The following is a 25,154-nucleotide window of genomic DNA, read 5'->3' on the forward strand; positions in this document are numbered from 1 at the left end:
AAAGTCAGAATTCTGAGAAAAAAGTCAGAATTCTGACTTTAATCTCAGAATTCTGAGAAAAAAGTCAGAATTCTGACTTTAATCTCAGAATTCTGAGAGAAAAAAAAAGTAAACTGATTTTTAAATTTTATTTCAGTTTAACATGGGAAAAAAAGTCAGAATTCTGAGATTAAAGTCAGAATTCTGACTTTTTTTCCCATGTTAAACTGAAATAAAATTTAAAAATCAGTTTACTTTTTTTTTTTTTTCCCAGTGGCCCAAATCCTCTTCCGTAGGTAGACATGGAGTTATTTTTGTATTTTTATTAAATTCAAGAAAAAAAAGTGATCTGAAAGGGGAAAATTTTGAAAGTTAAATATATTGGAGAGAACACATTTTCATACTGATAGCAAAAACTGCTGTTATGTGAGAATAAAGAAAACGTTTTGAAAGAAAATACTTAGTCATAGAAAAAAATATAGGTTGAAATTTGGAAACTGATTTCAAGGTAAAAAAAAAAAAAAACTATCTGAAAATATTTTTAATCTCAAATATTGTTGGGCTTTTTTGTTTGTTTTGTTTTGTTGTCTTTTTTGCAATCAGAGTGAAAACAGTTTCTCTCAAAAAATACATTTCTCTTTCAAAACGAACTTTTTTTTCTGTCTCTCTCAAAATAGGTTCTCGATTCAAGATTTTTCTCTCTATGTGAAAAATGTGTAATGGACACGTGTTCCTACTGGCAACAGAAATCTTTTTAAGATAAAATGTTTTCACTCTGATTGCAAAAAAAAAAAAAAAGGAACACCTTGGACAGGTCACCAGAAGGTCACAGGGCATCACAGAGACACACAACCATGCACATGTATAAGGACAATTTAGAGAAGCCACTTAACCTAACAGTCATGTTTTTGGACTGTGGGGGGAAGCAGGACCCGGAGAGGACCTACACTTGCACAGGGAGAACATGCAAACTCCACGCAGGAAAAAAAAAATGGAATCAAACCTGCAACCAGCCTGCTACAGCGCAACCCACTGCTACACCATTCAGCCTACAACACACTATTAACAATTACCTAAATCTGCACAAACAAAACCCTAATTAAATCAGCACTTAAGTTATTTTTTGTTTTTTTGTTTTTGTTTTTTAAGTCGTTTCTATTTTGTGTGTTGTAACATGGACAGGTTAGAAGTAGATGGAGAGTTTTCTAATAATAATAATAATAATACATTTTATTTATAATGCACCTTACATTTCATATAAAATGTCAAAGTGCTAGAAAGCTGAGTGTTGTGTAGTCTTTTCTGACCATGCAGTTTCCTTCCGGTGAAGGTAAAAAGAGGAGAGGTGCTGCACAGACTTGAGGGATGTACAGACCAGAACAGATCAGAGATCCACTTGGTCGCAGAATGAGACAGACTGAAGCTCCCTCAGACAAAAACGCAGCAAATCATTTTCCCGTAAGTTTTTTTTTTACTTATTCTTTTTAATTCAATATATATGCATTTCTCTAGATGATTTCGGAAAAATCCTCAGCTTTCCATCTTTTTGTTTTCTTGCAGGACAGCCCATCCTCTGAAAGAATTTTCCATTGGAACAACAGACGACAGAAAAACAACTATTCATGGTGCAAACTGATCATCTAGAAACTACTTCGCTTCACAGCAGCCACATTCCCGTGTGTGTGATGTAAACGTTGACTGCGCAAAATTTGGCGCCAGTGCGCACGATGGATGAACTTTTATCCGCACAAGATGCTTGGCTTCAGAACTTTTCCTATTGTAACTACAGCCATTTAAACAAGACTCATCCAGGGAACAACGTGGTAAACCCTTTAAAGCGAAACGAAGAAGTGGCCAAAGTGGAAGTTACTGTCCTGGTGCTGGTGCTTTTGCTGGCTCTGACGGGTAACCTGTGCGTCCTGTGGGCTATCCACACCACCAAGCACAGCAAGTCTCGGATGTATTACTTCATGAAGCACCTGAGCATCGCAGATCTTGTTGTGGCCGTTTTTCAGGTCCTGCCGCAACTCATTTGGGACATAACATTTCGCTTTTACGGACCAGATATTATCTGCAGGCTCGTCAAATATCTCCAAGTTGTGGGCATGTTTGCGTCCACCTACATGCTGGTCCTGATGTCCATCGATAGATGTTTAGCAGTCTGCCAGCCGCTTCGCTCTGTGCACAAGGGGAAAGATCGCTTCTGTGTCATCGGATCCTGGATCCTCAGTCTGGTGTTCAGCACCCCACAAGCTTACATCTTTTCTCTCAGGGAGGTCGGGAATGGCGTCTACGACTGCTGGGGGGATTTCGTGCAACCCTGGGGTGCAAAAGCCTACATCACATGGATGAGTCTGAGCATCTACATAATTCCAGTAGCGATATTAGGCATCTGCTACGGTCTGATATGTTTTAAAATATGGCAGAATATTAATATGAAAACCAAGAGGGAGCACTTTTTGGCTCTGACGCCGAGGCCGTCCAAGAGCGCACATCCACTCTCACGCGTCAGCAGCGTCAGGCTCATTTCCAAAGCCAAGATCCGCACGGTGAAAATGACATTTGTGGTGGTTATTGCTTACATCGTATGCTGGACTCCTTTTTTCTTTGTTCAGATGTGGTCTGCATGGGATCCAGCTGCACCAAGAGAAGGTAAGATTTCATTCTTCTGTTTCTCCAAAAGAGGTGGAGAATAAATGCACCAATTGTTTGGTATGTTAATGACAAAATCTGCAGACTTACAGTTTTATTTCCCTGCCTCTGTGTGAAATAGTGCTTTTTGACACATGGGGAGGAATACTGTCTTCATGTTTGATTTATTACACAAAAAATGTTGTGTCCATAAACTAGGGCAGAGATAATTGGCAAAAATATGTTTTAGAATGTACAGAAACTCTCCTTTTTTCTTGAGAACATCACAAAGATGCAAAATCCATCCTTCCCTTGAGTGAAACTAAGTGAGAATGTCACTTTCAGCTCTTATCAGTCCTTGAAGCCACTGGGAACCAGTACATCAAACAGTTCGGCTTTAAGTAGTTGCTTATATAATATTCTTTTTTTTTTTTTAAACATTCTCTCTTTTTGTAAGTTTGCTACAGAGGATGTGAGCAGCAATGCAAAAGTTCTCCATTTTTCTTTAATTTGAACTATTTTAAACAGTTGCAATTTTGGTATCGGAAAGCTTCCCTTCAAAGCTTTGTTTAAGACAACTGTATTTCTCTTTTGTCTTTAAACTGGTTTGTTTTGCTTATGACACTAGAGTGTTTCAACCTAAAAATCCTTCAAACTGATGTTTCTGATTAATGTAATACAACTTTTCTCTTTTCCATTGTTGTCTGCAATAAGGCAAATGGAAAAGGTCTATTAAAATTATTCTCTATAATCCAGCCCAGGTATTAGCTATTTGTTAATAGATTCTGGGATGTTCCTAATTCCAAAAGGCATCAAACTGCTCCTTTTTTTTTTTAAATCAGTTTTCTCTTTCAAAAGCCAAGGAACAATCCATTAAAATTTGGTGATGATCCAGATCATAATATGGATACCAGTTTTTAGAGATTCTCCTACATTGGGAGATCTGGCAGAGCGGAGGTCTGCGCTCTCTAAGAGCTAAGAGCTAATGCTAAATAAAAATTACTTATTTATCTGATGGATGATTTATGTAATCTAACTAAATGATTCTGTTGGGCTGTTTGTTATATGTCTGTAACGTGCCTGCATATGTGTAGAGCTAGTGTGAAGATAACAGGCCAGTATTTATTAATTTTTCATAATTCAAAAGAAACTTGCCCCTTCTTAAAATTATTAATTCCTCTGCCTGATAAAGTTTTCAATTAGTATTTAAGTTTGTATTTTTTCTTCTAAATCCTAGTATTACAGGGCTGCGCAGTGGATAGCACTACCGCCTTGAAGCAGATAAGGTTTGAGGTTCGATTCCTGGCATTGGGTCTCTTTGCATGGAGTTTGCATGTTCTCCCTGAGCATGCATGGGTTCTCTCCGGGTACTCTGGCTTCCTCCCACAGTCCAAAAACATGATTGTTCGGTTCATTGGTTTCTCTAAGTTCTCCTTAGGCGTGAGTGTGTGTGTGAATGGTTGTTTGTCTCTGTGTTGCCATGTGATGGACTGACGACCTGTCTAGGTTGTACTCTGCCTGGAATGATTGGATGGAGATAGCTGGAGATGGGCACCAGCACCTCTTGCGACCCCACTTGGGATCAAGTGTGTCAGAAAATGGATGGATGGAATCCTAGTATTACTATTTTTGAAAGGCCAAGCCAGAGTCTAAAGTGGAATCTGATCAAGAGGAGGTGGAGGGAGCTAAAGATTAGTATTAAGGCAAGGAGGCTTTCCAAACTCATAGCCTGGGAACTCATAACCAAAAAAGTGGAATATACCAAAAGCTGCATTGAGTAGTACTGCTGCCTTGCAGAAAGAAGGTTGCAGGTTCGATTCCCGGCTCGAAGATTTTTTGCATGGAGTTTGCTTGTTCTCCCTGAACATGCGGCGGTTCTCTCTGGGTACTCCAGCTTCCTCCCACAGTCCAAAAAAATGACTGTTTGGTTCATTGGTTTCTCTAAATTCTCGTTAGGTGTGAGTGTGTGTGAATGGTTGTACATCTCTGTGTTGCCCTGCAATAGACTGGCAACCTTTCCAGGGTGTGCCACGCCTCTCGACTGCTGGAGATAGGCACCATCACCCTTCATGACCCCATTTAGGATAAACGTGACAGAAAATGGATGGATGGATATACACTATATTGCCAAAAGTATTTGCTCACCTGCCTTGACTCACATATGAGCTTAAGTGACATCCCGTTCCTAATCCATAGGGTTCAATATGACGTCGGTCCACCCTTTGCAGCTAGAACAGCTTCAACTCTTCTGGGAAGGCTGTCCACAAGGTTTAGGAGTGTGTTTATGGGAATTTTTGACCATTCTTCCAGAAGCGCATTTGTGAGGTCGCACACTGATGTTGGACGAGAAGGCCTGGCTCTCAGTCTCCGCTCTAATTCATCCCAAAGGTGTTCTATCGGGTTGAGGTCAGGACTATGTGCAGGCCAGTCAAGTTCATCCACACCAGACTCTGTCATCCATGTCTTTATGGACCTTGCTTTGTGCACTGGTGCACAGTCATGTTGGAAGAGGAAGGGGCCAGCTCCAAACTGTTCCCACAAAGTTGGGAGCATGGAATTGTCCAAAATGTCTTGGTATGCTGAAGCATTCAGAGTTCCTTTCACTGGAACTAAGGGGCCAAGCCCAGCTCCTGAAAAACAACCTCACACCATAATCCCCCCTCCACCAAACTTTACACTTGGCACAATGCAGTCAGACAAGTACCGTTCTCCTGGCAACCGCCAAACCCAGACCCGTCCATCAGATTGCCAGATGGAGAAGCGCGATTCGTCACTCCAGAGAACGCGTCTCCACTGCTCTAGAGTCCAGTGGCGGCGTGCTTTACACCACCGCATCCGACGCTTTGCATTGCACTTGGTGATGTATGGCTTGGATGCAGCTGCTCGACCATGGAAACCCATTCCATGAAGCTCTCTGCGCACTGTTCTTGAGCTAATCTGAAGGCCACATGAAGTTTGGAGGTCTGTAGTGATTGACTCTGCAGAAAGTTGGCGACCTCTTCGCACTATGCGCGTCAGCATCCGCTGACCCCGCTCCGTCAGTTTACGTGGCCTACCACTTCGTGGCTGAGTTGCTGTCGTTCCCAAACACTTCCATTTTCTTATAATACAGCTGACAGTTGACCGTGGAATATTTAGGAGCGAGGAAATTTCACGACTGGATTTGTTGCACAGGTGGCATCCTATCACAGTTCCACGCTGGAATTCACTGAGCTCCTGAGAGCGACCCATTCTTTCACAAATGTTTGTAAAAACAGTCTGCATGCCTAGGTGCTTGAATTTATACACCTGTGGCCATGGAAGTGATTGGAACACCTGATTCCAATAATTTGGATGGGTGAGCAAATACTTTTGGCAATATAGTGTATGTCTCATTTACAATTAGACATAAACTTGTTAATTTAATAAAAAATATATACATTTAAAACTACTAGTCCTATGAATAATTTTGGTTATTTGCAGTACCTGTCCAAATAAAGTTGCATACCAATGGCAGCTTGATAGCACTTTCCATTGTCAGTGTAACTTTAATGTGAAACATTGCGGTGTTTTACTAATAAAGGATCAGAGTGGTATTTAAAATGCACTTCAAATAGCCATACTTTACATCCAATTTAAACTCAAGTTAGGCACAACATGTCAAGCTGTGTTTACTGGGTTTCACCAAATGCCTCACTTGCTTAATGCCAATAATTAGACAGGTGCAACTAATCAGCTTTACAGCTCACATAAGTAGACAATTTAGTTGATCATTTAGTACATTGAGAAACCATGGTGAAAAGTGAATGTGCCCAGTATTCCATTGGTAAAAAGCGGTGAGTTCAGAATTTTTATAATATTCATTTTCATTGATATATTCAAATTTAAATGCAGCTGTAGATATGAATGGTTGGATGGATTTTATCCAAAGTCCTCTTCATCAATTACTCAACTTATGTTATGAGGCCGCCGCCATTGGCATCTTCCAGGGCTTCTATGCGATATACTGAGCTTCAGTTTATGGGGTAGGGAAAAAAAGATTGCAACCACTGGCTGATTGGGTCTGGAACAGACCTCCAGCCATTCAGCCAATTATATTCTTCACAACTATAATTATTTTCAACTTTCACACATTTCAAATAACATATTTGCTTCCAGAAAGTGTCACATTTTTTAATTAGACACATTAAATACTTAAAACCTTGACAAATTTTTAAATTAGAATTAATTTGAGAGGGACAATAATAAACTGACAAAATTATCAATTTATTGATGCTTATACAGTATATATATATTGATGATGTGATAAGGAGCTCAAATGATGACTTAATGTCTTCAACGTGGCTGACTGCATGCTAAGTCGTGTGCTAAGTCTGTCTGGCTGATGAAGTGGAAAATGACCAAATACTTTATACTAATACAGACAAACATTCATATCAATGGAGCTCAAAAGTTTTCATATTGTTTCTCCTCCTTTATGTCATGAAACGAGGAAAGATGGACCTAGTATTCAAGGAGAGACAGTCAGTAGGCAAGTTCAAAACTCAAAACCTTCAAAACTTCCAATCACAGACACTCTGTTAGTGGGAGAAACACAGGTAAGTGACCACGATCATCTGACAGAAGATTATCTGAGTTAGTCACTTACCTGTTTTAACAGTGAAGTCCAAGAATGTCCCCAGTGCAGCAGAGACAGGATGTGGAACCAGAACTTGATGCAGGACCTTTAAACTGGTCTCCTCCTTGGAGCCAGGTTTACTGGAATAAAAACCGCGTAAAGAGCCAAAAACCCTGAGGACTCAGCAGGGGAGGAATAGTGGACGATTAGGAAACAAGACAGACACAAAAACCTCTTTCCACTGGCCGCCAGGATCCAAAACATGAACCATGAAATAAACAAAACGGAAAGACTAGCAGAAAAACAAATAATCATCTGGCCCTGAATGCTCAGGCTGAACAACATATAAACCAAAGGAAACAGATGAGAGGAATAAATTACAATTGAGGAAGGGAGGGAAAGTGACAGTTGAAAGAAATGACCAATTAAGGGAGAGCAAACAGGCCAGATCATGACACTTTATGCCAAATCAGAGGTGTCAACTCTAGACCCACAGGTGTGGAGATAATAGGTCTCACATGGTTTACACAGACAATCTAGCCAAAACAGCTTGGAGTGAAATTAACCCTAAAGGGAATACTTGTGCATGCAAGATGTGTTCTGCAAGTAAAAAATATCTTCAAGATAATTTTATGCTTAATTATTTGTTGGAAATAGTCATTAACATGAATCCAAAAAGATTCAGTAATTATTGTTTGAGCGATTAACATTAAATTGGGTCAAACTGACCCTAAGGATAATGGGAGAAATAAAACAAAGACAATTTAACACCCATAGATAACAAAGAGACATACAAACTAGTAGAGGGACAACATATTCCATTAACTCTTGTGAAGTACCATGCTTTATGTGAAAAAAGGCTAGTAGGACCAGTCTAAAGAAAATATTTAAAGAAAGTCTCCACAGTGAGTTTATTGATATAAGGGGTTAAACACATTCATGGCAGCTAATAACTGAGAGGTGGTGTTTTTTTTTTTTTTTTTTTTTTATCAAGGGGACTTCCTTTAATAAACTTATAATACAGTGGATTTTTTTTATCGGGAATGTGTCCTATTTATCTTTAACTGCATTTTGAAAAGCAGTGAGAGCAGTGGTTAGCGTCCTTCTCTACAGCACTTTGGCCTCTGTGTTTATTTTTAAGTGCTTTATAGATATTTTGTTAGATTGGTCTGTGACCATGATGGAAGAGCTATTTGAACATTAAAGGAACTTTTATTGTAACAAGAAGTGCTGAATTACCACTTGTTTTTCAAAAAGAGTAACCTAAATATATGCTTACATTAATCTGTCAGTGAAGGTATTTTTGCCATTATCAAGATTTAGTGACTCTTGTTCTTTTAAAATATTTTTTCTACCGGATAAGCATCAAATATAATTATAATTTCTTTATTTAAATTTCTGTCCTGACACTTCGATACTTCATCTACTTGACATGAATCACTAGCTTTTTCTCTGCTGCATCCTATAATTGCACATTAAATGTTGTGTGTGTGTATGTGTGAAAGACAAAACCAAGTATTTTTTTTTAGTTTCCCTGAGAAAAACCAAAATCATTACAATGTTCAACTTAGTTTGTTGTAAAGGAAAAAATGAAATTTAGTTTTAATTCTTTTTAAATAAACATATACCGGTACTCCGTTTTACTTCACCAAGTTGTTGTTAAATGGATCAGGATAATAAAAAAAGTTTATAAAGTTTTTGTTAATTTACTATAATTAAGAACATTAAAAAATAAATAAGATTGTATTTTCCAGAAAGCTGATTTTAAAACAACTGTGTTTCATATTTTTGTGACATTCTCACCAAACAAGTCCTTCAGCTCTTAAAAAAAAAAAATAATTTTTTTTATGCTGCACAGAGCAAAAAAACCCAGTCCTGTAGGGAGTCAGGCAAAAAAAAGCGGCTCAGCACTTAAGGAGTGAAGAAGACAATAAGTACTAAATCTTCCCCCCCCTCATTATCGATTTAGAAAAGGAAAAAAAATACTTGGAAGTCCTCCACTTTCCACTGTTCAGGCTACCTTTTTCCTCAATGTGTTTTGCAGCTAGAAATTTAATCGGCTGAGTGGATGGCAAAATAAGGTGCGTTTTATTCCTTTACAAGGCTTCCTCCTTTAAAAACCCATTTCATATCTCTTTGTCAGCTCAATTATCTTCTATTCGGCCTCAACATTACCGGTAACCTCTTATGTTTTTATTACCACTAAATGTTTATAAGGGTTTCTGACACAGGAGCTCCAGGATTTGTAAATTAAAAGTGATTTCAGTCCCCCCCCCCAAAAAAAAAAAAACTATATGTGAAATGAGTAGATAAAAATGGCCTGGTTTCATTGTAAGCCTCCTCCCAATACATGTTTGCCCCATGAAATCTAATCTTAAAAGTTATTGTTAAATCAAATACACTGAAATATAACATATTTACTTATATATATATATAAAAAAAAAAAAAAACATTGCATCACAAGCAAAAGAATTAGAAAAAGTGTTGGAGAATGAAATTTAAAACCAATAATTAATTTCAGCCTTTCAGTTCTTTTTAAAAGCATTCACAGCTTTTGGGACTTTTGTCAGCTTACAACGACAAACCTCAGTGTATTATATTGTGTTTTTTTTTCTTTTTTTTTGAAGAAACATAAAATTGGACTGAGATTTGAAATCAGCTCTTTATTTCAGAATCAGTATCAAGTTTATTGCCAAGTAGGTTGACATTTACAAGGAATTTGACTTGGTGTTGATGATGCAGACAAATTATATACATCTACAGAATACAGAATTTATAGCTATATACAATATAAAAACATACAATATAGTTTATAGCTATATGCTATATACACAGTAGGCTGTGCGTTAATGTAATGCAGGACGCCTGCAGATGCTACATAGGAGTAGCTTTTAGATCCTGAATGGGGGAGCGAGAGAGGCAGTGTCAGTGTCATGGGGGTCTCTGGGCCTTGTTGATCAGGCTGATAGCGGATGGGAAGAAACTGTTCTTGTGGCATAAGGTTTTGGTCCTGATGGATTGTAGCCTCCTGCTAGAGGGAAGTGACTGCAATAGTTTGTGGCTGGGGTGTGAGGGATCATTTATAAAGTAAATTGAACCTCTGGCTATATGGTTAGTGTTTGCGATGCTGGAAGGTGAAACTGCATCCCTGTCCCAAGCCATTCATGCTTTTAGCACATTTTTCTTCATGACCTGTCCTCTGCTTACCTGCATCCATCTTCCCATCAACTCTGAGGGAGCTCCCTGTTGTTTAACTGTTTAGTTTGTTTTAAACTAATCAGAGCTGCCTTTCTCTGCCTCATTTAGGATGGTATGTAAGCTCATCTTGTAATGTGGAGCAGACCAAGCAAGTACATTTCCTCCCCCTCCACCCTCTTTTTGAGACAGTTTCATGGGTCTCTTAGAATAGAATAATGTTGCACACTTGGCTGCTTCATTTGCTGCTCACATTCTTTTGATAAGACATTAAATGAAAAACTGGTGAAACTATTTGAGAAATACTTAACTGATGAAGAGATTATATAAGTGCAGCATTAAAGTTCCAGATGGGCTCGAGAGTCTCTTTGTGCATGTGGAATAGTGGCCTTAAATCATCTGCATCAAGGTTATCAATGAGTTTAAGTTTAATACATTTAAATAGTTTTCCCTAAAAATATTTTTGTTTTTTTATTATATTTGTAAAATATTTAGTTTAATAAAAACTCAACAATATATATATATATATATATATATATATATATATATATATATATATATATATATATATATATATATATATATATATATATATATATATATATATATTAGTGCTGTCAATCGATTAAATTTTTTTAATCGCGATTAATCGCATCAATGCCTGAGTTAACTCGCGATTAATTGCATTTTAATCGCACATTTTTTTCCTGATTGAAAATCATTTAAATACTCTCGATGACATACAAAAAAATACATACAGGCTAGGTTTGTGCCAATGTTCTTTTTTTAAAATGAAAACAGGTCACAGATACTGATTTATGCCAAAAATAACAAATACGTAGGCAAAAAAAAGGCCCTGAAAACAGGCTGATGTAAAAGACAGTCTTTACAGTTAATACAGTCTTTTGAACAAAGACAAGCATTTTACCCTACTGCTATAAAATTTAGTAGAGTTAACATTAGATGTTAATTAACCAAGATAATAATGAACAATTTTCAATCAATACATCAAAATCAATAGACCGACATCACTAGATGAAGGTAGTCTATACTCTAGAAAGTTACTTTTCAGCCTCTTAACAAAAATGAGAACACACACACACCCACCCACCCACACACAGACACACTCACCCACACACACACACACACACACACACACACACACGCGCGATACCGACCTGTTGCGTACACAGACGGCAAGAGTGCCGTAGCAGATTCCATTTCACCTCAGTAATCTGTTTTCTCAGCGTATTTCAGGTTGCTACTAGTTACCAGACACTCAACTTGTTTGTTGGTGGTGGGGCTTAAAGAAAAGGCACTAGCGTCACCCAGTGTATGAGCGTCTTTTTCCCTTGAGGAGGTCCGCTCTCGAAGCCTATGAGAAATGCATAGACTGGGGGAAAATAGCCCCGCCTTCCCGCAGGCTGCAGCGGGATGTACTTGGAAAATTGTACCATAAAACCACATAGCGTTAATCTCACGTTAAAAAAATTATCGCCGTTAAAATGGCGAAAAATAACGCGATAATTTTGACAGCACTAATATATATATATATATATATATATATATATATATATATATATATATATATATATATATATATATATATATATATATATATATATATATATATATGTTTGTGGATGTGTGTGTGTGTGTGTGTGTGCAATACAATACAGTAGATAGATAGATAGATAGATAGATAGATAGATAGATAGATAGATAGATAGATAGATAGATAGATAGATAGATAGATAGATAGATAGATAGATAGATAGATAGATAGATAGATAGATAGATAGATAGATAGATAGATAGATAGATAGATAGATTCAAAGTTTATATCTAAAGAAAATCAGACGACTACATCGACTCATTTACTCAAAGGCAATCCCTCACACCAAGTACGCTTGTATTGACTGTGGAGAGGAAAACTCACTTTTAACAGGAAAAAATCTCCAGCACAACCAGGCTCAGTGTAAGCAGCCATCTGCCGAGGCTGATTGGGGTGCAAGGAGACAAAAGCAGATATGCAAAAAAAAAAACAAAGATACAAAAGGCAACTGTCAACCGGCCCCATAGGCAAACCCTTCCACGAAAGACACAGCCAGGCAGACGTGCTCAGAACCACTTCCAACATCAGAGTATGAAAGAGGGCTCTTACAGTAAGTCATAGTAAGAGAAACAGGACTAGACTGAAAAACAGGCCAACTTCTATAAACAAAGGTGTTGATGGCAGCAGCAGAGCTGATATTTCTCTCCAAGATGGTGTCACAGCCAAACAGGAACAGACCAGATGAAGCTGCCATGATCAGAAAAAGCAAAAAGAGCATAAAGTTAGAGGATTGAGAAATTCTGCTGAATTAGAGAATAGAGATAGACTGACGCAGAATGATGAAAAGGGGTCCCTTTGTCAACCACCACTCTAAGCTTTTAGCAGCATAGCTATAGAGATAGCTCAGGATAACCTAATCCCCTATAAGCGCTATCAAAATGGAAAGTTTTAAGCCTACCCTTGTGTTTATTTTTAATGAGGAACTGACATATATCCATACCAGGTAGAAAAACATTCAGTGTTTGTAAATCCCAATGATAATTGATCAAAACCATTGAAAATTAGTTCTGAAATATAAACTAAATGTCAATGTTTCAATCAAACCATTTCTGCTTGATTGAGGCAAGGATCAACCAGTACAACCAGTACAAAAAAATGTACAATATAGATCCAGGCAACATATCACAGGACAGCAGCTACCCATCGAGGAGACACCAAAAAATGTTCTGCTTTTCTACTCTTGTTACCAGCGGTAATCTGTATGATTTTCTTAATCATAAAATGTTAAAATCGGAGACAGCTTCATTCGTGGATGGATCGTCCAAAATGGGGACTGCCCCTGGAAACCAGGATACCTCATCACCATATTTTTGTGGCTTTAACCTAAGCTACCAGACCACATAGGATAATGAAACACATAAAACCCGACCTGGCAAGCAAGTCATAAGGTGCCAACAGAATATAAACAAGGGGTATAATTTGCTAAATATTACCCTTGCTGTCCAGGCATAACTCACTGCATTTTCTACCACAAAACATAAAGCAACTGAACTAATGTTAGAGATGCACTTATCCTATACTTGGCTGTATAATGTTTTACCATCCAGACATTGATAACACTACGTAATATACAAGTTTCAGTGTTCCTGTTTTGTTATTTTACTTAAATTTTTAGGTTTATTCTTTAAGATGCTTTTCCTTTTAATTAACTTTGACATTATTTTTCTCTCTTTATAGACATGGCCTTCATCATCTCCATGTTGCTTGCTAGCCTTAACAGCTGCTGTAATCCCTGGATCTATATGCTCTTTGCCGGTCACCTGTTCCATGACCTGATAAAGAGCTTCTGCTGCTGCTGCAGAAACTATGTTGCAGACTCATCCTGCCAATGCAATCAGGAGTGCAGGCACAAGAGAGGCTCCTCCACGTTCGACATCAAAAACGGCAGCAGTATGAGGAGCTTGACTCACACATCCAGCCTGGGGGGACCCACACACTGAACTGGCCAAAAGTCTAAAGCTTCCTGTGGTTGACTTGGTGCAGCAATCCTGCAAAATTTTGATTTAGGCTTTTAATCATCTTCAGCAGAACTGAGCTTGCCTTGTCAAATACAGTATATTAAACTCAGTCAAACAGAAAACATAAACCTCCTGTCTGGAAAAGACTTTGCACCCTATGATAACAGAAAGTAGAACAAAACAACATTTTATCCAAAATGTTAACTAAATGGGCTGCAAAGAAAGGTTCCAAACAGAGCCTGATCTGGTGCACATTTCAACATGGCAGTGTTCAAATATTCCCCAACAGCTTCTGTCATCCCAACTGGACTGGACACAATAGACCAGATTTTGATTGATGAAGTTGAAAATGTTAGCTGAGAAGACAGAGGACAGTTAAATGTATAAGGTTTTGAGAAGGGACATGTTTATGTATCTGTAAAAGTACCTAGAAAAAGACAAGAGACTATTTACTGAATCTTTAGATTGCTAGACTTGTCTGCTATCTCTTAAGTTAATTCACATATAAACATTCTTTAGATATGTTTGTTTTTGCTCTTCAGATTTATATTTTAGATATATTAACTATAGTTGCTTGCAAAGGTTGTGCTTTGGTAATTAGTCATCAGAGCTGCCAAGTTTTCCACAACAGAATAAGGTACACCAAAACTTTTGAAAAATAAAAAATCCTTCAGGAAATGTCATTAATCTTTACTAATAAGTTATGAATAAATCATTGATACCTGAAAAAAAATGCCTGAAGCAATGGTAAAAAAAAAATGGGAAGTTTGTTTCTTCTTATAGTGTATGTAAGAAGCTGTAAATACTTGTGTATGAATGTACAAATACATAAGTCACTTTGATGGATAGCAGATTCTAATTCAGAAAATCATGCTGATAAAACATCAATACATTCCAATATTTTATATTGATTTTCCCTGATACTTAACAACGTAAGTCGTTATCTTTGAGATACAGATTAAGATTCTGATCAAGATCCTAATTTTTTACAAATCATGATGGTTTCCTGGTTGTTCTGAATTTTCTGAAAAATTGACTGTTTTGCAGACCTTAGGGTAATTTGAGATCTGTAACAAAAAAAAGCTGTGAAGACAAGTAACAGCACGATTGTCTCCTGAGGTCTGCCTTTATCTTTACAGGAGATGTCATATGAAAATCATAATAATGGGTATATGTGTCAGAACATTAAAAGACCTTGTATAAAACACGATTGTCTCCTGAGGTCTGCCTTTATCTTTACAGGAGATGTCATATGAAAATCATAATAATGGGTATATGTGTCAGAACATTAAAAGACCTTGTATAAAACCACCCTGGCAGGGTGTTGCAGCTCCTCTGTGTGAAAATAAATAATTCAGAGATCATTCTGATTTAAATGGATTGACACATCAAAGGCTAAACCTAGAGGATTCTTCTATTCTATTTTGTCTAACCATATTTATCCCATCTTAACTTTAAATCAGAATATTATCTTACTTCAAAACTAATGAAAAATGCTCCCCTTTTGTTTTTTTGTCCTTTTACAGAATTTTTTTTCATAGTTAAACAGTAACCTCACCACGTGAAACAACTTGAAGGCTCTAAACATAGATGAAAACCTCTAATTGGCATCCTGCAATTTTTCCAAGTATAATGTTAGAAAATGTAGGTTTTCTGTTTTATGAATCCATACAGTAAGGCTTACGGTTATTCATATTCTTTCAGAAAAGGCAGACTATGAAAAGATGTTGAAATGTTAAAACGATGGGAATTTTGAAAATATAAGTGTTGCTTTTCTGTACATCTTAACAGAAAATAGCACTTAAGACATGATGTGCTGAGCGGTGGCCTGCTGCCACTGTCCTACTCTGTAGTTCCCAAAGATGCTCCATCAGAGTCGAGGCTTGATCATGGTCTGGTCACCGCCAAAAAAAACAAAAACAATAACTTTGCTTCCAGTCAGAAGCAGAATGTTATTTCATTAAGACATTATTCAAGCGTAAGTATGCAAGTAGAATAAATTATGGACTTGATTATAATAAGTAATTCAGTACTGTTCCTTAATTTCAAACAAATATTTAAAGAAATCCAATAAGTTGTCTTTAGCTCTTTAAAAGACTGATTAAACTCAGGAAAATTTAGTAACATAGAGGATTTGGGAACCATATTTATGGCAAAAAAACAATTATACTAAGTGTTATTCTTTTTTGATTGTGTGGCTCAATATATAAGAAAGTTCTTTCAACTTTTGATAGTGGATGTAACTTGACTACTTTAGACATTCAGATATATAGTATGACAGTAAGTGTGTATACTGTTGATTTGTATATATTTCTGTATTTTCCTTCTTTTTTTTTTTTTTTTTGATCTGGTAGCATTTTCTCATAAATTTATCACACCAAATTCATATAGTTATTTGTACAATGCACATTAGTACATCAGGTTAATTTCAATAGAGTACTGAAAAGTTAATATGTTTTCACATTCAAAATACATTCAATATTGGATTTTATTTGTCTTTTAAAGTAACATAATATTTTGAATTTTTTTTAGGATGGTCTCTTTCTTTGTTTGTATGTTTGTATAGAACTTGATATCCAAATATGAATTTAAATGAAAATAATGACCTTCTATTTCATTCTTTGTAACATGTGCAATGGTGCTGTTGCTTTCATGTCTTACTTTTTGCAACTAACATAACTTGTAAAAAAAAAAAAAAAAAAAAGCGACGTCTGTGAGAGGATCATTGCACACTGAGACATAGCACAGACTGATAATGAAGGAAAGTATATGGCAATTTGGCATTGCACCTTTGTGCTGCTATTACAGCTGCAAGTTCATGTTGAATGTGAAGAGCAGTTCATTCTCCACAGATTTTGAGATGTTTTATTTCTAATCTCTCAAGTGCATAATTTAATGTGTCCTGTGAGCCGAAGGAGCCCACAACATGTTGACAGCAGCGTTACTGAGCAACAGAAGGCGGATAGGTATGTGATTTCAGTGCTGCATTCAATGCTAGTATTATCCAAAAGCATAGAGCACCACAGCCTTTTGGAAGCAGACCAAAACCTTCTCAAAAGGTACATCTCAATCCAGTAGTCGAGACCAGGGTTGTGCCAGGAGAAAATATCAGGACCAAGGAGGGAATGAATTCTGTTTATCTGGCTCCAACATTTGTCAAAATATTGGCACAACAGCTGTGATTCCTGTTTGAAGATCTCTCAAATTTTATCTCAAATTAGATGAACATGAGAAAGCATATAATTCAATGCAAAGAAAAATACATACAGCCATGAATATTTTCAATGATTTGGCCTTGACTTAGTTTTTAATCTCAACTACCTCAAGAACCTGCAGATTCAAAGGATAGAGTCATGAGGTGATACTATTTAACCACTCTGAAGCCATCTTAAAATTAAAAAAAAGAGTTGCCTAATTTCAATTAAACTGTATGTGTTGAAAATGGATTCTATTACTTTCATTAACCAGATTTGCCAAAATAGAAAAGACCAAGAATCTAGACCATATATTTTTGTACCAAGAAGCAATCCCCTGGCTGGACCTGTTACATGCAGTTGCTCTATTAAATAAAGGGGAAGTTCATATTACAGAAATACTGTAAGTATTTAAAGCCAACCGGTCCTGGACTGCTTTAACACCATTTTACCTATTTAGAAATCCAAAACAAACAAACAACAACAAAAAACAAGCATAGTCCAGAAACTCTGATAAATATTCAGAGAAATTCATATTTCTTCTGAGCATCACACTTAGGTAAAGATGTATGCAATTAACACATTATTAGGTCATACTGATATCTAGCACCCTTGTTTGAATCCAGAACCTACCGATATTCTGGCAGCTACAAAATGAGGTAAAATCCAGCAAAAAGTTTAATACAACAATCTAAAATGAGAGCAAGACACAGTTGAAAAGGTACATGTAGTCACACAAAGTTGGGAACAGTTAAATAGTTTCTGCCAACAACTAAATACAGCATCAAATTCTCTGGTTTTTGTTTATTTTCTGTTTTTTTCTTCATTGAGGAAGGCATTTACAGTTTATACCAATGTAATATCCATTAAATTGTGTTAAATTATTTTTGTTTGTATTAAACACATTTTGCTTCAGGTATTTATTTCACATTCTTGGCATCTTTCTAGTTCTAATCTAACATTAAATGCACTTTAAGAAAATTTTTAAAATGTTGAGAGAAAAATTAGGATTTTCTAACCTTTGCCTAGTACTTACATACACATCAAATAACTTTAAAGGGTTTTATTAAGCAAAGCAAAATAGCTTATTTCAGTTTCTATTTTAATCATCAATAAAAACAGTAAAAATGAACTGCAACTGTGCATTATTTGCATTTTTATTATCTGATTCAATAAAAAGTAACTGAGAAATGTATTTTATTTATGGGGGATATACATAGTCCATGTCTTATTTTGGACAGAAAACTGACTTTTGTTACATGGCCATGGTGGACTGGGTTCATGAGGGGGTCAGCAAATGATTTATTCCTTACTATGTATAACAAGCATAGCTCTGAAGCTTATAGCAACAAAATAATGCATTTTCTAACATCATGTGTCTGTAAATGGTTGATTAAATACAAAAACAGGCACTGCTGCAGTGTAACGGGATGGTGAAACAAAATTAATGTTGCAAAAATGCGTGCCCTGTCAAAGGATCAATGATTAAACCTCAACCTTAAGAGGATGACCCTCGGCTCAGTCTTACCAGTCTGCTAAATCGGGGAATTCCCATCATCATAAGGATTTGGATGCCCCGTTGTCTACACTTAATAGATGCGAAGTCCCTGAAGTGGAGCTTAAAGTAAGAATGACTGCATAAAGCAATTTAATCTGTTTTTAGCTTGAAAACGTTCCAACTGCATATTTGAGTGTTTTAATCTTGGAGTTCTGCAGGAAGACCTTATATTTTTGCATCAGTGGAAGGTTTACATCAAAGAATGTCTCTACTGCCACACAATCCATCATACAAAAGAAAGTTTCCTGTTTCTTTCTTTGGGAAAAGGATATAAAATAAATATGTATAATGACACTATTAAAATCAACAATACATAGTCGCAATATATATATCGTATATAATTAATTGTCTTATACTTTGAGATAAAGTACAGTAGAACTTGGTAGAACTGATAGGGCCCAGAAAGCTGTCTAATGAAAAAAAAAAAAACATCCTATAATAGCAAACATCTTGATTCCTAGCTTGAAGTTTATGTATTGTCAGTAAATAAAATTCCAGATTGAGTGAAGGCTAATTAGACACTTACTGAATCTAATCAAAGCTAAATGAAGATGGATTAAAGGCTTTAATGGGCTGAAAAAAAGGCAAAAAGATAGTATAGTTAGATTTATAAGTAGACTCGTTAAAATGATTTCTCTTTCTGAGCATAAATTTTAGAGTTTGTCTCTGTGCATAAACTACATGAGTATCTAAGATGAGCATTTTTCACATTCTCAACCCTCACTAAAAATGTATCATACTTTACCAAGCTATTTATCCCCTTTTAACCGTTTTATACTTTGTCTAATTAACGCAAAAATGTCATTGTATCTGAATTAAATTTTATGTGTTGATGTGATTTATATTTAAATTGATGTAAAGTTAAATTATACAATAGTTTCAAACTAATTTTACAAATATAATCTAATAAAGGGCTGTGCTCATATGTATTCTACCCACTTACTCTGACATCCCTAAATAACATTAAGTGAAATTAGCTGTCTGTAAAACTAGTCAATAACATCCATCTGTATGACGTTATTTTAGTTTTGCGCAGTGAAAACCTCAAAGGGTTCTTTAGGTTATACAAACATCCTCATGAAGACCGGGGAACGCCGAAGACAGCTCAGGGACAAAGTTTCTGTCAATTTTTAAACAAGTTTGGTCATATAGCGCTACCCCAAATTTAAACATAGTGCACAGCACTTCAGGTTTTATACAAAAACAAATGTAAAATGCAGATCTAATAAAAGAAAGTGATGCAATAAATGATTTTGCAGAACCTGCGGATAGCCAGATTATAAATAGGAGAATATGTTAACAGGTAAATACTCTGTTTTGTACTCTGCAAATATCAGTGTTTTTCAAATATTGAAAAACATTGTTGGAAGAAAATCAAAAGAAATATGCTTAATACATTGCATAATGTAATGTAAAAAAAAAACAGCATAAAAGCATAAAAAATATGCAGAAGAAAGTGAGATGGTCAAATGAGACCAAATCATGGATATGTCTAACCTCTTCTTTCACATAATGTAGAAGACTAACACTTTACATTAGTCTAAACATACCGTCCTCAAGTTGAAAACAAAGTCATGTTGTCAGGATCCTACAGCAAGATTGCTCTGTTTGGGCTTCGCTATAAAGTAGAGTAAGACTTGAAAGGAAGAAGGATATCTGCACTGCAAAAAATTAAAATATTAATAATTTTTTGCTAGAAATTAGTGTATTTCCCCTAATTTAGCAGATTGTTCCATTTGCCAGTTTATTAGGATGTTTAAAATTGAAAAAAACAGCTTCATTATTTTTTTCAAGTGTATAAACTTGAATTTTCTGACAGATCATCCTATTTACCTGCTCAAATTAAAAGAACGACAAACATGCAATGGAAGGGAAGCTCTGAAAAAAGCCAAAAAACACACCTTTGCATGTCTTAGAAACAAATTAATGTTGACATAGAATTAAAGCTATGAGGTGGAAGATGGTGTTATAAAGTATTTGCTCCTGAGGCTAAATTAACTCACTCACACCACATCTTTATATGTACATTTATTAGAAAACATTAAAACCCATTTTTCCCGCATTTACTAATTAACACAAAGTTATAGTTAAATCCAATAAAACATGTTCCAATATAGCATGGGGAATGATTGCCCTTGCCAAACATCCTATATATGCTTTTTATTAAAAAATTAAAAGTCAGTGCTTTCCATGTTTTAGTCCACATGAAGAGAGCCTTGCTTTCCACATCATCAACAAATTCAGTCTAAAAATGCTTCTCAGGTCATTCTTTGGCCAGGTGTATACCTAAACCTCCACAACATTTTCCTGCGCTTGTTAGGAATGGGACCATAGTAACATGCAGCACGATGTTCCAGAAGCTCTGTAGCCAGCGAGTACCAATGAGGACACAATGAATGCAGGGGCGGACCATCCTGTCACAGAAAAAGAAAACACAAACACTCCATAGTTAGTTATCTAAACTTTAAAAGAAAACTGTTTGTCTCTTGTTATAGAATAATTTAAAATAATTATCTAATAACACACAAATGAAACCCCTAATTACAGTGCTTTGTTAAAGCACTGACCGCCTTACATATTTCTGCTGTTTTTATTCAGTCTTTAGCTCAAGTTTTCAAATAACAATTACATATTTTTATATATCTATTAATTAAAAGACAAAATCATCAGAATTGCCTTATTAAATTATATAATTATTTTCATAATAAGTGCTTGTGTTAAAAATCAACTAGTGTGTAAGTGCTTTGTCACAGTCCTGTAGGTTTGATTTGTCTCTTCCTTATTTTATGAATATTTTTCACTTTAACTAGCAATAAGTGATGTTATAACATGAAAAATATATCTTAAGCATGAAGAGAAATTTAAACCTACCAAATGTGGAAACAGTTGAGGATGGCAAACAGAAGCCCAGAGACAACTGACATGGGAATGGCCAGAATCACAGTGACTATCCTGTAAATCCATATCCTGGACACTTCAAAGAAGGCATTGCTCCAGATCCACACCCTGTCTCCACTACGTACAGATGGCGGCTCAGCTATCACGTCCTCAAAACCCACCTTGAAGACACAAAGAATAATTCAATCATTTATACATTTAATGCTCATAGAGGGCTTTATAAATTACAGAAAATACAATAGAATGCAATCAGTCAAGAAATGACATAGTTAATCTAATAAAGTCATTTATATACATCACAAATGCATAAAAGCACCCATTTAAGTAAGGTTGATTTAGTTATTGCATAAGACGTTTTACCTTCAGGCAATCATTAATTCCTCGTGGGTCCCTTGAATTAATCAGAGGTTTGGTATCACTGATTTCCACCATTGTGGAGGTATGAATGTTCTCCTCCTCATCCAGAGAGGGCTGGGCTCTCCATAACGTCTGAGGTTCCTCCCCATCTTCTGACTCTTCAGGGTTACTCGAATCACCAAGATCAATCTCCACTTCCTCTGAATCTTCACCTTTCTTCATAGTTTCCATTTAAACACCTGAGGAATTTGAGAAAAAGAGAGTAAAAGGGTCGCCTGTCACCACCCCAGCAGCCCCAACAGAAGGCCACTGACCAGACCCTTCCAGCTGGCTGAGTGCTGAGGTTATATTGGGAACGTTACAGTGACGCGGATGGTATTTGCAGTTGGTATTTCAAGGGAAGATCATTTTCCTCTGCTGTGGGGAGGAAAGAAGTGGTTGAGGAGGATATAAATACTTCAAACATGATCATGGCTCTGTTTGCAATACTGTAGAATAAATGTAAATAAACATGAAAAGAAAAAAAAAATACACAACACAAGTAATGAAGCAATGGTGAGGTATTTGACAAAACTTGTAAATTATTCATTTCTCAGATTGCTTTTTATCTATTCATTGGTTCAAGAAGTAAGGACAGGGACCTTAACTGCAAGATAATACTGCCCCCTTGTGGTGGCTAAAGGAGCTCCACTGCTTTAGCAGTGAGAAATGAAATATAAAGGGATTGATATACTGTTGTGCTTTAATGGCCACTTTTGAAATGAAGCTAGGTGACACATGGTCTTCAGAAAGTTTAACAAATCAAAGAAAAGTATAGCATGCATGCATTCAGCTCCTGATTTTAAAGTTTGTACAATAATTTTTTGCAGCAATCATACCCTGGGGGTGAAAAAGGTGAGCCTTTTTAAACATATAGAATCTTGTCTTTGTCTCATTACGATTACTAACTCTGGAATAGGAGTCTTCATTAGATTTAAGTCTGGACTTTTAATTTAGCCGGGATTAAAACATCTCCTTCATTAGAGAAACCTCAATAACCTCCTTTTGTAAATGTTGGAACATCTTTGTTTAGTTTCCACTTCATTTTGGGTCTATGATTTGATAATACTATAGCTCTTTTACAATGTTTTCACCTAAATCTGTGAACATAGCCACTCATCAGCACACTTTTTTTTCTACTTTGCTCAACATCCATGCATAAAACATGTAGGCCTACATATGACTATTTGCATATTCATATAAGAGGCAATCCACAACCCCAGCTCTCTGGGGTAATAATTACCCACCAGGTTGTCATTACAAAAATCTTTAAATAAAATTCAGCTTCACTTCTAAAGGTACATTTTCTTTATCAACTGCAAAGAGCATCTTTTTTCATTTTTATAAAATCACAACAACCCATTTAAAGAAAAGATTATAAAACAAGCTTGGCAAGCATTAGGGCTGCATTTCAATAAGGTAGTACTCTTTGGATTCAATTGGAAAAAAATCCTTTGTAAATTCTCAGTCAGCCCAGTCATGGCAACCACAAACCTTCCAATTTAAGCCTGTTTGTAATTGAAAAAAAAAAAAAACATTTCCTCATGATATTCCTCTTGCCACATATCAAACGAAGCAGCCATGAATTCAGGCAACTTCCTTTGTTTCTCTCATTAATGTTGTATGCCCACACAAACAGGAGGAGACGATGGTAAAATATTTCCATCTGAAAAGCTAGTACAATGTCATCACTGCAGGTATGAAACAAGCTGTACATAAACATATTTTTGTGTGTTTTACTCTGCATTGACTACACAAGTGTTTCCATGGTTATGATCATTTATGGTTGCTGGATGAAGACAAAGAGAGGAAACATTGTATTGATGGCAGGGAATTTCCTGCCTCAGTGCAGGAGATGAAGGCATGCTAATGGATTACCCACCATAGCAGATGGAGTTTGTTTGTTTTTACCTGCACAGGTGGGGTCAGCAAAGTGTGAACTTATTATAGTTACTATACTTTAAGGGGACAATGTAAGGCCATACACTCTCATTTCCATATTGTATGGGGACTTGTCATTTGTAGGGCCTAACCTTGACCCATACCCTAATCCTCACCATTACAAACCCTAACCCTAACATAAACTGAATTCACACCTAAACCTAACCCCAAACACCCAGTTATGTTTTCATGACATATGGGGACATTTCACTAAGTTACATACATTTTATATAGCTCAACCCAGACCCTTACCCTAACCCTAACTATTACCAACATATACTTAACCCTAATCTTAACCTAACCCTAACCCCAAGTAAAAGGACAGAAGTTTACCATATGGGGACTGGTTCAATGTCCCCATATGTACCTGTAAGTCCCCACATGTAGGATATTTTACAAAATGCTTTATCCACATTGTAGGTTAAAAAAAAGTCCACACATACACACACACACAAACACACACACATATTTTCTGTTAAATATATTACATTGTGAGGACATACATGTACTTGTGGAGACCCCTCAACTGGTCCTCATAAGAAAAATGTCATGATCTTGGCACTGATGATTGACTTTGGATGTACTGATGATTAAGTACTCATTTCATACATTTTCAGTTTAATTCAGTTTATTTATATAGCGCCGATTCACAACACGTCATCTAAAGGCACTTTACAGTTCACCAGATCATACAGTCAAATTGATTCAGATTTTACTAATTAAGGAAAACCAGTTGATTGCATCAACTCATTGACTTGAAGGTAATCCCTCACACTGCGCATGCAACAGTGGACAGGAAAAACTCCCTATTTACAGTAAGAAATCTCCAGCAGAATCAGGCACAGTGTGAGTGGCCATCTGCCAAGCCCGACTGGGGTTCAAGGAGACAGAAGGAGACATACAGAAAGAAGGAGAGATACAAAAGGCAACTCTAAAAGGCGGCCCCGTCCAGGAAAAACACAGCCAGGCAGACGAGCTCAGAGCCAGCTCACACGTCAGAGGATGAAGAGAGCACATCCAGCCAGTCAAAGTAAGAGAAATAGGACTACACTGAAAAACAAGCCAATCTCTAGCATCTATTAAAAAAAATGGTTTTGATAGCACCAGCACAGCTGATATTTCTCCCCAGGGTGGTGTCACTGCCAAACAGAAATAGACAAGGCAAAGCTACTATTAGAAAAAGGAGAAGGAG

General features: G+C 36.4%; 2 protein-coding genes across 3 annotated transcripts; one reads left to right on the top strand and one right to left on the bottom strand.

Annotated features, from left to right (window-relative positions):
- The first annotated feature begins 1,322 nt into the window (after positions 1-1,322).
- Positions 1,323-15,701, top strand: LOC119775077 (isotocin receptor-like). Of its 2 annotated transcripts, XR_005279607.1 has the most exons (4): positions 1,323-1,437; positions 1,540-2,631; positions 13,695-15,094; positions 15,198-15,701. XR_005279607.1 is itself a non-coding variant. In XM_038272954.1 (3 exons), the coding sequence occupies exons 2-3, from the start codon at positions 1,707-1,709 to the stop codon at positions 13,955-13,957; spliced, it is 1,188 nt and encodes a 395-aa protein (XP_038128882.1). In that variant the 5' UTR covers positions 1,323-1,437; positions 1,540-1,706; the 3' UTR covers positions 13,958-15,171. The 2 variants fall into 2 exon arrangements, 1 of the variants encoding a protein (XP_038128882.1); XM_038272954.1 differs by lacking the exon at positions 15,198-15,701 and having other exon boundaries at positions 13,695-15,171.
- Positions 15,702-20,740: 5,039 nt separating this feature from the next.
- On the bottom strand, positions 20,741-22,407 carry zgc:172270 (uncharacterized protein LOC100136849 homolog). The gene is made up of 4 exons (XM_038272990.1): positions 22,297-22,407; positions 21,986-22,221; positions 21,599-21,786; positions 20,741-21,141 (listed from the first exon to the last, which is right to left on the bottom strand). Exons 2-4 carry the CDS (start codon positions 22,211-22,213, stop codon positions 20,991-20,993), a joined length of 567 nt encoding a protein of 188 aa, XP_038128918.1. The 5' UTR covers positions 22,214-22,221; positions 22,297-22,407; the 3' UTR covers positions 20,741-20,990.
- Between the last annotated feature and the right edge of the window lie 2,747 nt (positions 22,408-25,154).

This window comes from Cyprinodon tularosa, unplaced genomic scaffold (assembly GCF_016077235.1).
Source record: "Cyprinodon tularosa strain WSP-4 unplaced genomic scaffold, ASM1607723v1 ctg85, whole genome shotgun sequence".
Lineage (NCBI taxonomy): Eukaryota > Metazoa > Chordata > Actinopteri > Cyprinodontiformes > Cyprinodontidae > Cyprinodon > Cyprinodon tularosa.